This window comes from Apium graveolens, chromosome 7 (genome assembly GCF_009905375.1).
Source record: "Apium graveolens cultivar Ventura chromosome 7, ASM990537v1, whole genome shotgun sequence".
In the NCBI taxonomy this organism is placed as follows: domain Eukaryota; kingdom Viridiplantae; phylum Streptophyta; class Magnoliopsida; order Apiales; family Apiaceae; genus Apium; species Apium graveolens.
This window is the reverse complement of record NC_133653.1, coordinates 178,606,329-178,620,484: the sequence shown is the minus strand read 5'-3', so window position 1 is coordinate 178,620,484 and position 14,156 is coordinate 178,606,329. Positions and strand designations below refer to the sequence as shown.

The window sequence follows — 14,156 nt, the reverse complement described above, 5'->3', positions numbered from 1 at the left end:
GTGTTTGTTTAGCATGATTTCAATTGAACCCATGATGTCGATAAATGCTATTATGGGCTAATCGTGATCATGGGTTTGCAACGGATTTATTATGGAATTCTTTAGTTAATTGTTTAATACTTTAGTGTGTGATGATTGCATGATATCTAGTATTGGTTGTGCGTATTCGTTTTATGTGCGTCACGAACATATAAGATAGGGTGTTAATCTCTTGTGAAGCGACGGTGGATCTTGAGATTTAGAACTTGTCATGCTAGCATAGGTTCATGTACGTTGTGCATGATTAGTGGGTAACTCTAACAGTTTTATTTGCCCTATGTAATCAAAAAGAATAACTTGTGCTTAAATCGTTGTGTTGTCAATTTCTGTAGATATATGGGAACTCAACATAATTGATGCCTATTTAACTTCTATCTTAATTGTGGATGCTTGATAGAATGATATTAGTACAATGAAAGTTGGCTTTTATCAGTTTCGTGTTATTCGATTAATATCATCACTGTCACATGCTAAAGGTAATAACAATGGCTATAGAAGGAAGTAATAATGAAGTTGTGATCTCATGAGTGTTTTATTATTGATAAATTGAAGTGTTAGTTAAGTGATTAATTAAGTAGTTAATCATAGTTAATATTTAATCAACAATTTTAAGTGTTATTATCTTAACATTGAGAAGTAATCATACATTGGTGAGTGAGTTTAATTAGACAATAATTTAGTCTGAGTCTCTGAGGGAATGAACTAGAAAGTATTTTATATTACTTGCGAACGCGTATACTTGCGTGAATATTAGTGCGTGTTTTCGCTCTAACAAGTCTCTACTTCAGCAAAGAGACTTAAAAAGCAAAGAGCCAGGAGGGCTGTTAGTGAATCATCACACTCTGAAGAAATCCTGGAAGCAGCAGCTAATGAAGGGGGTCAGGAATCTCTGATCCCAACAGAACCTATAGTAATTGAATTACTTCCTACTGCTGAATCAGCTCAAAAGTGTCCTATTCAAGAACAAGAGGATATTCCGGAGAAAGTACCTACACCTCATGTGTCTCCTATTAATGATCCAGTACATGCTGAAGATCCAGGTACAAGTGATGAAATAGACATACATAACTTGGTTGTGCCTGAGGTTCTGTACTTGAAAGCTCCACCAACTCAACTCACTCCACCAATAACACCAATTTTGGATGCTGATTTCAATGCAGATATTCTAACAACACCAGTTCTGAATCTAGATGATGAAGATCAGATTGTAGGTGGGTATCAAAATTTGGATGTTGATCAGAACTTAGTTGCAGATCAGAATTTAGAGGATGATGTTAAAACCTCTATAGCCTCACATACTATTTTTCTATCAGAGGATGCTGATACTGCAGGCTCTGTAAGTTCTGATGCTGACAATGCTGAAATTACTGGTGAAGCTGCTATAAATCTAGATGCTGATGCAGCTGGTCCATCTGGACATGCACCTCAACAAGCTCCATGCAAAGCTGATCTAATCAAGAAGTTTGTTAGAGAGGATGTACCAGTACCTTGGAGTGAAACTCCTAGAGGAAATGAGTGGACTAAGGAGTGGAACAAAGTTGATTTTGTTCCTACTGAAAAAATTCTTGCTGAGCACCTGGCCAAAGCTGATGAAATGCTGATAAATGATGATTTCAAGGCACAGCTGAGAGTTACTGCATTGAGTACTAGGCACCTTCAAGGTCAACACTCAATAACTCATGTCAAGGTGAACAAAATTCAAGAATCACTGATCTAGCAAGATATGAATGTCAAATTGGAAAAGAACAGGTTTTTAAGCCAGCCTTTGACCGAATTGGGTATATTAAAAAGACTCAGGAGAAGCAACAAGATCAGATTTCTGAAATTCTAAAGAATCAATCTTCTCAGCAAACTCAACTCAATGAGATCCAATTCTCAGTGGAATTGCTTGTCTCTCTTCTTCTACCTGCTGATGCCAAAAAGGGGGAGAAAGTGATTAAGTCCAAATGCAAATCTAGTCAAGTACTGAAGGGTAAGGATGATGGAAATGATGACCAGGGAAACTCTGAAAGGGGTAGAGGTCATGGTCAAGGCAAAGGTTTTTCATCAAGCAAAGATGGAACTACAAGTCAAAGAACAAGTTCTGATGCTGGGAGAAGAATAAGTTCTGATACTGGTAAAAGAATAAGTTCTAGTGATCAAACTCTGGAACTTGAGGAAGAGATTTCCAAAAGACTATTCCTAAAGGACAATCCAGGCATGGATATTGAAAGTCTGAAGGAAGAAGAAGCCAGACTTAAAGCAGAAAATGACAAGTCAAAGTCTAAAGCTCAAGTAATGGAAAAGAAGCCACCTAAGCCTAAGGGCATTGTGATAAAAGAAAAGTCAATTTCTGAGGCAACCAAGGCCAAATCACAAGTGGAGGTAGATCCAAGATCCAAGGGCAAAGCAAAAATTGATGAACCTGTAAAGGTATACATGCCAATCATGGATGAAGAAATAATTAATGATGAAGATACTAGTCTGTTTTTGAAGAAAAAGGATATTCAAACAACCTCTGACAGAGCTCATATTGTTCAAGATCAGGACTTAGTAAAATCTGATATTATAGTGAAGCAAGCAACCTCTGACATAGCTCAAGTTGGCTTGATATCAGAAGATAAAGAAAAGGAAACCTCTGACATTACTCATGTTAAACCTTCAAAGATGCTACTAACAAGATTCACAAAAGCTCAACAGACTCAACCTTTGAAAACTACATCAAGTGGTTTTGAAGCAAGAGTTGTTCAAGGAAAGGAAGAAAGAGAAAAATCAGGATTGGGTAGTTCTAAAGAGAAGAGAGTAAACAATATTACCAATGATCCAACTTCCTTAAGTGAACCAGGTGTAGGAACAACTCCTGAAAGATTGAATCAATTGGAGTCTGTACAAATGGTTTACCACTCTATTTTGAAAGAAGATATCATGTTATATTTTATGACAGATGGGAGGGTATTCCAGATCAGGGAGAATGCTATTCCATTAAAGTATTTTGAAGAACTGGAACATGTTCTATTTCTACTTCAAGTGAAAAACAGATCAACAGATGGTGCTGCAGGTTATTTAAAGTCAAATATTCAAAAACAGAAGAGGCTTTACTCTGTAAAGTCTGACAGCTCATATTGTCCTAAGTACAGATCTCACAGTGGAGATATTGTTGAAATGAAGCCTAATACTGCTAAAATCATCACTACATTTTTTGGTATTAAGGGACTTGAATTCAATCTAGAGTCTGATAAAGCCTATATCATCAGACTAGATCAGGATATAAGAAAAGCTAAAATAAATGATCTCAGGGCTGCTATCTTTCAAACTGGTGAAGATATAGTTGAACTGAAAAATGCTAAAAGGAGGATGGTCAATGAACTTGAATATGCTGAGAGAACACTTTTGAAGAACTATCTCAGAACAACTCCTGACATCAAAGAGATCAGAAATTGAAGCCAAGTCAAAGATTTACAACTGATTAAATTCTGAAGGATATACAGACTGAAGCTGATATCAAACTTTAAGGATGGTAAAGCTTTAAGGACTGTAAGTTGTAGTTATCTAGTCAAATTCTCATGCATTTGTACTTAATGTTTTTGACATCATCAAATATCTGTTGAACTTGTATATTATGCTAATTTACAAGTTGGGGGAGATTGTTAGATATATTTGTGATGTCATGTCTAATGATGATTTGTGTTTAGTTTTCAGATCTTAACTAACAGGAGAAATCAGGACTTAACTGGAAATCAGTACTTATACTGAAGTCAGAACTTAAGATATTAGAACTTAAGTTATCAGAACTTAAGTTATCAGAAGATATTTATCAGGAGATAATATCAGGACTTAAGGAGACTTTCAGATAAGGAAGACGGCTGATTGAAAGGAAAGAAGATTGAGACTAAAACAAGAAGAGATACGCGTGAAGAAGAATTCTATGAAGAATAGAATACTTGGAAGAAAAGATAACTAGTTGATATATTTTAGGATGCAGAATCATATTCGATATCAATTAGAAGATTATCTTGTAACTGTGTGTCTATTTAAACACATCATAGGGTTTACACTATATGTGTTATCTAATTTGAGAATATTATTCATTGTAACCCTAGCAGCTCTCGTGATATTTGTTCATCACTGAGAGAGGACGGTTCCATTGTAATATTGTTTTATTAATAAGATTATTCTGTGTTTCATACTTGTGTTCTTAATTCGATTTGATTGTGCTAGACACTGTATTCAACCCCCTTCTACAGTATGTGTGACCTAACAGTATATTCGAGCTCAGGTAGAATAGTGATCGTTTTATGTGAGGACTCGATATTAAAAATCAGGTTGTAATAATTAATAGTATTGGGCTGTTCCAAACACTAAACTATAAGATCTTGGATCCGGATGTATTTACTTCCTTTTGTTAACTACTGTAATGATTTGTAAAATATCTATTGTTAAGTTGGGGTGTGACAATTTAATTAGATTTAATAATTTCTTTTGATTTAAAAATTCTGGAAAATAGTTTCAAGCTTTAAAATATTATTTTAAATTATGTTCAAGGCTGGATAATTATTATTAAATGATTTTAAAGTTAGATTCGGGTATTCGAATCATGTTAATTGTTTAAAAATGATTTATCGACCCGTTTTAATTCCAAAAAATGTTCAAAAATTCGTATTAAATACTTGGAAAATTATTTTAACCCCGAATCTTCTTTTAACTAATATTTTTATCAAATGTCTTACATCTATGTGATATATGTGATCCGATTGATGTGCAATTTGCTTATATGTATATTATTTGACGGTTTTTGTCGTAACTTTCAATCCGTAAGTCGGATTTGGGTAAAACGAAGGGTAGATAGAAGTTTGTAACGAATAGAATATATGAGAACGAGTATTGAAAGATATTTGTGATGTCTAAGAAGAGGAAGTGAGGCATATAAAGGGAAAGCAGATAGTTAGGGAATAGAAATGATAGATTAGAGCAAGTGAAGTGAAGCCAATCGAGATAAGGCAAGTAATTCTTGAACCATCTTGATACATATTTGAAAAGGTTCTGTTTTATATTGCAAGTGTTTTGAAGTATTCAAACCTAAACCCTGATTATTCCTGTTGATCTTGAGCCATAAACTTTGTTCCTTGTAAACCATTGAACATTGAATATCCAGATATGAACCACATATATATGATACTACTCCACAAATACATATAAACAATATACAGATCACTGAACTAGATTTTCTTACTATAAAAGTCTTTATACCTTGTACATCAAAATACTAATCCTCGTAATCATCAAACCCTTGTTCTTTGACAGGATGGAAGCCAATCAGTGTTCACATCTTTTTATATCTTTATGGTATTGTGAATCACCTTATGTTTTGATACGAATATTGTTTATGATTTTGTTTATTGATTTACATTGTTTATTCTGTTATTGTTATAGAATTGGATTATTTTATGAATGTGGACCAGATTCGTGGTCAGACCAGATTCGTGGTCATATTAGGCCAATGTATGCCTTGGATCCATTATGTTGAGGAGAGTTGTGTGCCTTGCTCGGGGTTAGTGCGTGACTGATCAACAGCCTAACCTTTGTTTTTAAAATAAAAGTGAATATCCAATTCTAATCATTGCTTATTAAGAAACATAATTCGTTAAAAACATTTCATTTGATCATTATTTAATCTCACTACTGTCACTGTGACTTGCTGAGCTAGTTAGCTCACTCTTGGGAATCTGTTTATGTTCTTTTCCAGTTAAGAAGGAAACCATTTGTAGCGAGTATCCCCAGACAAGTGTACGAGCTAGGATTCTAGGTTGAGACGGAATAAGCTAACCGAAGACCTTTGTTTTAGTTTTGATTTTGGAATTTTGTAAGAATGTTTTATTTTCAGATGTAAGTTAAACTAGTTGGGTTTTGGAACGTTTGTAATATAAGTAAGGTTGTGGCTTGTGTACATACTTTATCCTCTTGCGATCCATAGAATATGGTATGTAGGGTCAGTTCATATATATTATTGTCATAAGCAGGTTTATATTTTGTGTGTGTGTGTGTTGTGAACCCCAAACTTCTGACCTGGGGTTGGACGGTGTCACACCTAGGCTAATGAGTGAATTACTGACATCTATGATTCATTTCTGACACTACTGAATGATCTATCTTTGGTTGGAAAAAAGTATGATAGAGAAGATGCAAACATCAAGTTTCTGATAGCTCTTATACAAGATTGGGATACCCAAGCCTCAACAATTAGGCACCAATATGATCTTGATTTACTGACACTGGATGAAGTTTATGAGATGCTGAAAACTCATGACTTTGAGATCTATCAAAAGAAAAATATAAAAGGTCAGAAGATGAAGGTTGTGGCTCAAAATGCTGAGACTCATAAAGGCAAGGAAAGGAAGAGTGAGAGGTCAAGAACAAGAAACATAGTGGAAGAGTCAGATACTGATGAATCATCAGATCCTGACATAGATATTGACGAGGATTCTGAGATTGAATTGGATGATCCTCAAGTTGTTGAGATGGCCGAAATGCTGGTGAAATGCTTAAAAGGATGAGGTTTGCAAAACCATAAAGGAAAGGTGGTTTTAATAGAAAGTACTCTGGAGATGGCAAAGGCAAGTTCATAAAGAATGAAGGATCGTACACAAAGGGAAGGAAGTTTGACAAGACCAAGGTGACTTGTTACAACTGCAATGAAATGGGACATCTGGATACTGAGTGCCCCAAGTCAATTGGAAAAGATTTGATCACAACAAACGCCAACAAAGAATGGATAGACTCGTCAAGAACTGACAATGATGATGAATGCTATGCACTTATGGAAACTCATGGAGAGGATGCTTGTTAGGATGAAAACACGCGCTAATATTCACGCAAGTATACGCGATCGCAAGTAATATAAAATTAATTCTAGTTCGTTCCCACAAAGACTGGTTTAGGTTAATTTGAATTGATGTATTTATGCAACAATGTTATGGTTATTATTCAATGCTAAGATGATCACAAGTTGATATTGTTTATAACTATAATTAACTTAAGATATTATACTAAAGAACATTAACTAATAGATTAAAAAGGATTGTTTAACTATATGACACAGACATGGGATTCTAACTTCATTACTACTTCATTCAATAGCCTTTTTGTTCTTTACCTTAGCATGCAATGGTGATGACACTAATCAGATAATATGAAACTGATAAATGCCAATTTTTGTTGTACGAATACCCCACTACCAGACATCCACAAAAGAGATAGAAGCTGAATAGACACCAATTATATTGTGACCCTATATATCTATAGAATTTGAAAACATAACGGTTTAATGTACAAGTTATCTATCATGATTATATAGGGAAAGTAAGATGGTTAAAATTACCTACAAATCATGCATATCAAATACATGAACCTATACTAGCATGGCAAGTTCTAAACCCCTAAATTCACTTTCGCTTCATTAGAGATTAACATGTTATCTTATATTAAAACAAATAAGCACAACCAATACAAGGTTATCATACAATCACCATACACTAAGGTTTCAAAACAAATTAACTAAAGAAATCCATAAGTAAATCCACTAGAACCCCACGATATTGATTAGCCCATAATCAGACTCATCATCAACGTGGGTTCTGATGAAAGCATGGTATAATAAACGTAGTCTTCATATTGAATAAATAATAAAACCAAGTACGTAACAAGAGTATAGGTTCAAAAATAAGAAAACTAGCATCCAAGATACAACTTAAAATAAATAATCACAAGAATAAACTAGATCCTCTTCGCCTTGGTTGAATTGTGCTATACGGTCTTCTTACGCCTTCTCCCTAAGCTCTGGTACGTCTTCTTGTAAAAAATGATCATAAGTTATGTTTATATAGCAGCCCATGCAGATTAGAAGTCCAGCTGATCAAAATTAGAGTCGAATCAGGATTCTGTGATCCCAACCTAGCGCGGCCGTGTGCTTCACCACCGCGGGCGCGTTACAACTCTGCATCCTGGCATGGCAGCGCGCTACTACAGCGCGGGAGCGCTGACTCGCTGGAAAAATTTCTACTTTTTATTTTCTTGCAGGTTTGAGTTGGTCTTTTCACGAGCAATTTTCTTAGACATACTCCTAGCAACAATTTATCACCAAAACAATGCTAAATTACCTTGATTCATGTTATATGCCTGAAATGCAAAAACACTACAAAATCACATCAAATACACAAATAACTCGAGTACAAAACACCAATTTAAGCCTTTATAGAGCATTCTAAGTGGACATAAATACCACTTAACACACCCCAAACTTGAACCGATACTTGTCCTCAAGCATTAATAGACTCAAAGAACAAGAAATAAAAATGCATGAATGCAACGATCCCCGTAGAATAACTTAACCAACCATCAAACAACATCTCCACAAATGCAGTTCTTCGCACATAGATCAATCAAATCCCATAAATCAATTAACAATCTAAAAACATGTGTGTGTGCAAATGCTTACGGATAAACTATCGCAACTAGATCAACAACCATGACTCACTACTCATCAAGGCAATCACAAGGTTATAAATAGAATAAAAAGCTAAACTCAAAATGACTGACAACACTTCAATTCTTATATCGGAGTTATACATGGATTCATTCTTTTATTTACAACACATAAACAACACAAATATGTTTATTTGATCGTGCAATAAGTGAGGTCCACAAAAGACTTATACAATAATACACATGTAGTGAGCGTTAGGTTAGTGATCAATTATGCATAACACAAATTTTTTATTTTTTTTATTTTTTTTTCAAATTTCTGAACGAGTGTGTTTCACTCCATCTCGCTCAACCCTAGACCACTCATATAAAATGAGCCGGCTACTAGCCATTTGACACCTATCCACAACAACTAGCAATGAAATCCAATTTTTTTTACTCCAACTTTTTTAAATATCCATGTTATTTTAACATTAAGAGAATATCCTAAATTCTAAATACAAACATGTGATTAAACCTCGACAAACCAATAAACCATAACCATGATCACTACGCCATAAGTGCTCAAATGCTATGCTTTTTTGAGTGTTGCAAGAAAAGCGTTCTGTTAAGTATGGTTTTGCTTAGTATTCTACAACACTAGTCAAAAGGCATTGCATTAAACATAAATGTACTGTTTTTGATAAAATTATTATTATTGTGACGTGCAACACCACGTTTAAGCGTTGCATTATATTAAATTATTTTTGAGATTATAAAAAAGATATGTTATCAAAGCAAATACAATAACTTTAACATTTTAGTCATTTATTTCCTTAAAATATAAAATGTAATATTTTATTTAATTTAAAATATTCAGACATACATTTTATATAAGTTTAAATCATATTTTGATTTTTTGTAAAATTATAAATTTTGAAAATTAAAAAAATCTAAAAAATATATTTTTAATCAAAATATAGGTTTTTCGTTTAAGCGTTTAATCATATTAAATTATTTTTGAGATTATATCGATGATACCTTTTAGTTCTTCAGATAAATACTCTTATTCTAGAAGCTTCTGTACTTGTATATGATATAGTTTTTTAAAATTTATTAATTATAAAGTATATGTAATTTCCGGTCAAAGTTTGGTCAATTTGACTGACAAAACTCAAAACAAAACTATTATTTTAAGATGGATAGAGTATTTTTTTTTTTAAAATTTTTTTTTTTTAAAGTCTAAATTTTAAAAATAATCCACGAAATATAAGTTAGTATATTATAAAATACACATTATTCTTAACATTATACTGACAATAAAAAGACAATCCTAATACAAATTAATTAATTTACAAATACTTGTCCATGTAATTTTTAAGCCCAGTACGTAATAGGGCCCTAAATAAAGGCCCAATAAAACAAAACCCTAATCCTTATAACCAAACCTCTCTCGCACTCTCTGTTGTGCTTCTTGGTTTCATTTTTTCACATCTCGCCGCAACATCTCTCTGCTGCGCTTCAACCATCATTCTGTTAAGGTGCGAATAGATCTGTGGCAACATGTGGGAATAAGATTGAGGATGGTGGCCACTCCACGGGTCCCAATCATTCAAATTGAAGTGGTAAGTCTAGATTAAACCCAGGTAGAAAAGATGAGAAATTCGTTTCTCAGGGTGTGGGTAAGGATGGAAAAAATATTGAAGATTCAAATCAGAATACTGATGTTGAAGGTTCAATTCGTGATGGGCAGGTTATTTTTAATCATTCTGGTAATGGTGGGTTTAAAGATTCAGCAGTTTTGAATCCACTGTATCAGAATGAAGGTGAGAATTCGAATAATAATGGTGGGGTGGTAGATGGGTTGATTAGTGATGATGGAGAAGTTGTTTGTATAAATATTCAGGAAGGATGTGAGGTTGTGTTGACTGAAGATACTAAGGAAGTTCCTGTTAGTGTGAAGCAATCTGCTGTGAATGATGCACATGTAGTGTTCGACAAAATGCCTGTTCAGCAGATAGTTGATTATTTGAACAATGGTTTGGGTGGAGTTATTCTGGGAGTTAATAAGGATTTTGTTTCTAATTTTGGAGGGTTGAAAGAAGCAAAATGATCACATTCCTTTGGATAATGATGTCCATGGTGTGGATGAGATGTTGATTGAGAAGCAAGGACATGTGAATTTGCAGAATCCTAATGCTCAGATAGTGTCTAAGCTGGCTGAGAAGTTACAGACTTTGAAGCATGGTTTGAGTGTAGATAATGTGGAGCACGGGTCTGGGAGTGTGGGCAAACAGTGGGCTGCTTTGTTGAAACCATGGTATTCTGTATTTGTATGCCAATATTCTACTTATGAACTTTTTAGTTTAAACTCAATTAGTTACGTTATTATTTCCAGTCTTTTTAAATACTTTTAACATCGAGCATATCACGTTAGTCCCCTGTGACATTGTAATTGTTAATTCTTGGTAGGGTCTGGTTGGTCTTCTCTTGGTGTTGGAGCTTTTTCTGAAAATGGACCTTTTAGACCAAATGGACATGTTTTAGTCAAGAATGATTACAGCTGGAACTCAAGTACATTTTAAAGCATATGTTTCTGAAGTTAATTATGTTTACGGAATTTTGGTTTCTGTAAGTTTATAATTAAAATTTTTGATCTGTGCAATCTGTCTTATTGTTTGATTGTTTAATTGAATTCATTCTCTGCCACATTGCTTCATTTAGCTACTATTTTGACATTTACTGGATATTTTCTGATTATAAACATTGTATGTCTGTAGATTTGTTGATAATATTTTATTCCCGTATCGGTTCATAGTAACTATTTTAATTTTTACCTGTATTCCCTGTTTGTTTGTCCAGCTTGATGGTCAGATGCCGAGTGACAAAACTGTTGGTGGCGGGGATAATTCCTTTAACACCTTTTTCAGCGAAACTGGTGCAGGAAAGCATGTCCCACGTGCTGTCTTTGTTGATCTGGAAACCACTATCATTGATGAGATCATGACTGGAACTTACCGTCAGCTCTTTCACCCAGAAAAGTTGATCAGTGGCAAAGAGGATGCCGCTAACAACTTTGCTCGTGGTCATTACACAAGTAATTACCGTTACTTTACATAAGTTTCAAATTCTCATCTGTATCGGTTAGTATTGCATTTTGAAATCTGTTTGTTTATTATTTCAGTTGGAAAAGAAATTGTTGATCTCTGCTTGGACCGCATCAGAAAACTTGCTGACAACTACACCGGGTTGCAAGGGTTTTAAAGCATATGTTTTTGATGTTAACTATTGGTCCAAGTTTTTTGGACAGTGGTCCAAGAATGATTCAAATGATTTGAATTTAATAAATTGAATTTGTTGATATGAGCACATATATGTGTGTACATTGTGGTGATGCTTATAGTCATTTAGATCATTGTATAGATACCGAGTGACAAAACTGTTTTCCCTGTTTATTTGTCCATCCTGATGGTCAGATGCCGAGTAACAAAACTGTTGGTGGTGGTACTGGATCCGGTCTTAGATCCCTGCTTTTGGAGCGGCTGTCTGTTGACTATGGGAAGAAGTCCAAACTTGGGTTTACTGTCTACCCATCACCACAGGTTTCAACTTCTGTCATTGAAACCTACACCAAGGGCATTTGATGATCCACCAATTATAATAGCTCTAGCTATAATTGTAATAGTATCTTTTTGGCACATCGAAGTACTTGTAATGAATTTAGTAGTTAATATTATGTTGGGGTTGTTGGATCTATTTTGTGGATGGAACTTGTAATGGGGTTGTTGGATGATGTTTTGGATGGCTAGTAGAAATTGTTTAATGGTTATTAGGATAATTTTCACGGGCTTCTGTAATTATGAAATATTATCTTGCAAAAAATTTAATTAAAGCGTTGCATTTGATATTTGGGTGTTGCATTATAAAGTAATATTAATTTTAATAAGCATTGCCTAATAGACTCCATGTGTGGGGCCCACTGCTGACATGACATCCACGTGTCACATGCTGATGTAGCATTCACGTGTCACATGCTGACGTGGCCTTAATGTGGGCCCCACACATGGATTCTTACATCCAGCTTATGTCAGAACCAACGCTTATTGGTGTTGCATTTGATGTATATAATGTTGCATTACATCTATTAGGCAATGCTTATTGGTGTTGCTGTAGACCCCCAAAAAGCGTTGCATTAGGCCTCTAATGCAATGGCCACAGATGTAACGCCCCTTTGTGTTGCATTATTGAAAATGCAACGCTTTTTTGACATAAGGCAACAACAGAAGAGCATAGCATTTGAGCACTTATGGCGTAGTGGATCTAGCCTTCAAGCAACCTATAAGACTTAGTGAAATTATAGTTGTCTCTAGCATGCCAATCAACTCGATAGGACTTAACATCACTAAACACGACATCACTACACTAGCATCAATATCACAAATTAATCGGAAAAATCATTTAAGGGATCATGTTATAATGCAAATGCATGAATTATATAAACAAACTATCATATAAAAATAAAAATAAAAATAAAAAAACTACTACATGGAAAATATGCAACTACATGAACTAAACTAACATGAATATGCAACTATATGCGACTCACACATAACACATAATCCTTAACTACTACCCCCAAACTTAAAATATTCACTGTCCTTAGTGAAGGTAATTGTGACGGCCTCAACCCCGGGGTCAGGAGTTGACGTCACCAACAACAATAATAACAATCCTAATACAATCCAAATAATTAATAATACATAACTATGACCCCCTTTTTCCAAGACCTTTTCGAGGTTTAAGTATGATTTAGGTTATAACTATTACAACACCGACTTACACAAACCATCTTGACACAACTAACTTAATACAGCAACTCAACAGACCATTCTTGGTCCAACACAACTACCTCAGAGGAGCCTGACACGGAAGGAACTGGAACTCTGCCCTGACTACCACAGAAAAATCTCCTTGGCATCTGCAAAAAATATATAAAACATTCTTCAAGGGTGAGCAATTAATTGCTCAGCAGTACCACTATATGAATAACAAGTAAAACAATTTAAAGAAAAACAATTATAGGAACAGAATTCATAACTTATTAGAAATGAGTAAAATATGTATAAACTGGATATCAAAACTAGCATGCTCTGTAAATCAAAATCAACAGTCGTGTGCTATGCATAAATACTAGAGTTCAATTTTAGCATGCTGTAAGGTTACAGTTCAACCTGTTTAATCAATAAATAAATGCCAGCGGAAGATATTTAGCATAAATGACCCCAAACTAATCCAAGATCTTTTAAGGTTACAGTTCTAGAAACAAGAATTCCAAATTCCATCAATAAATTCTTCACTTCCTTTTAAAACTCTTTTCAATAAATTCCAACTCAAAACTAAACCCACTAGTAAAACTTCGAAAAGAAGTATATTAGGCTCAACTATAAAATACACAATTATAGTATAATATAATATAAACAACTTTACACAAAAGAACTTACACTAATTCGCAAACCCTGGACCAACCACCTTCCAAGAGCTTCTTCTTGTTTCCTCGAATTACGCGGCTAAACAGCAAGCTAATCCTCACTGAAGGTTAAATTTAAAAACAGGCAAGTATGAGTGAAAGAAATGCTCAGCAAGATCATTATGACATATATAGGGTCGTTTTGATATAAAAC

General features: G+C 34.4%; 1 protein-coding gene across 7 annotated transcripts; it reads left to right on the top strand.

The window, feature by feature from the left end:
• The first annotated feature begins 9,943 nt into the window (after nucleotides 1–9,943).
• LOC141670816 (tubulin alpha-2 chain-like) lies at nucleotides 9,944–12,382 on the top strand. 7 transcript variants are annotated; one of them, XM_074476826.1, is made up of 4 exons: nucleotides 9,944–10,795; nucleotides 10,948–11,049; nucleotides 11,338–11,572; nucleotides 11,660–12,382. In XM_074476826.1, the coding sequence occupies exons 2-4, from the start codon at nucleotides 11,029–11,031 to the stop codon at nucleotides 11,737–11,739; spliced, it is 336 nt and encodes a 111-aa protein (XP_074332927.1). In that variant the 5' UTR covers nucleotides 9,944–10,795; nucleotides 10,948–11,028; the 3' UTR covers nucleotides 11,740–12,382. The 7 variants fall into 7 exon arrangements, with proteins under 7 accessions (XP_074332927.1, XP_074332924.1, XP_074332928.1 ...); XM_074476823.1 differs by having other exon boundaries at nucleotides 10,948–11,106; XM_074476827.1 differs by having other exon boundaries at nucleotides 9,944–10,808.
• The last annotated feature ends 1,774 nt before the right edge of the window (nucleotides 12,383–14,156 follow it).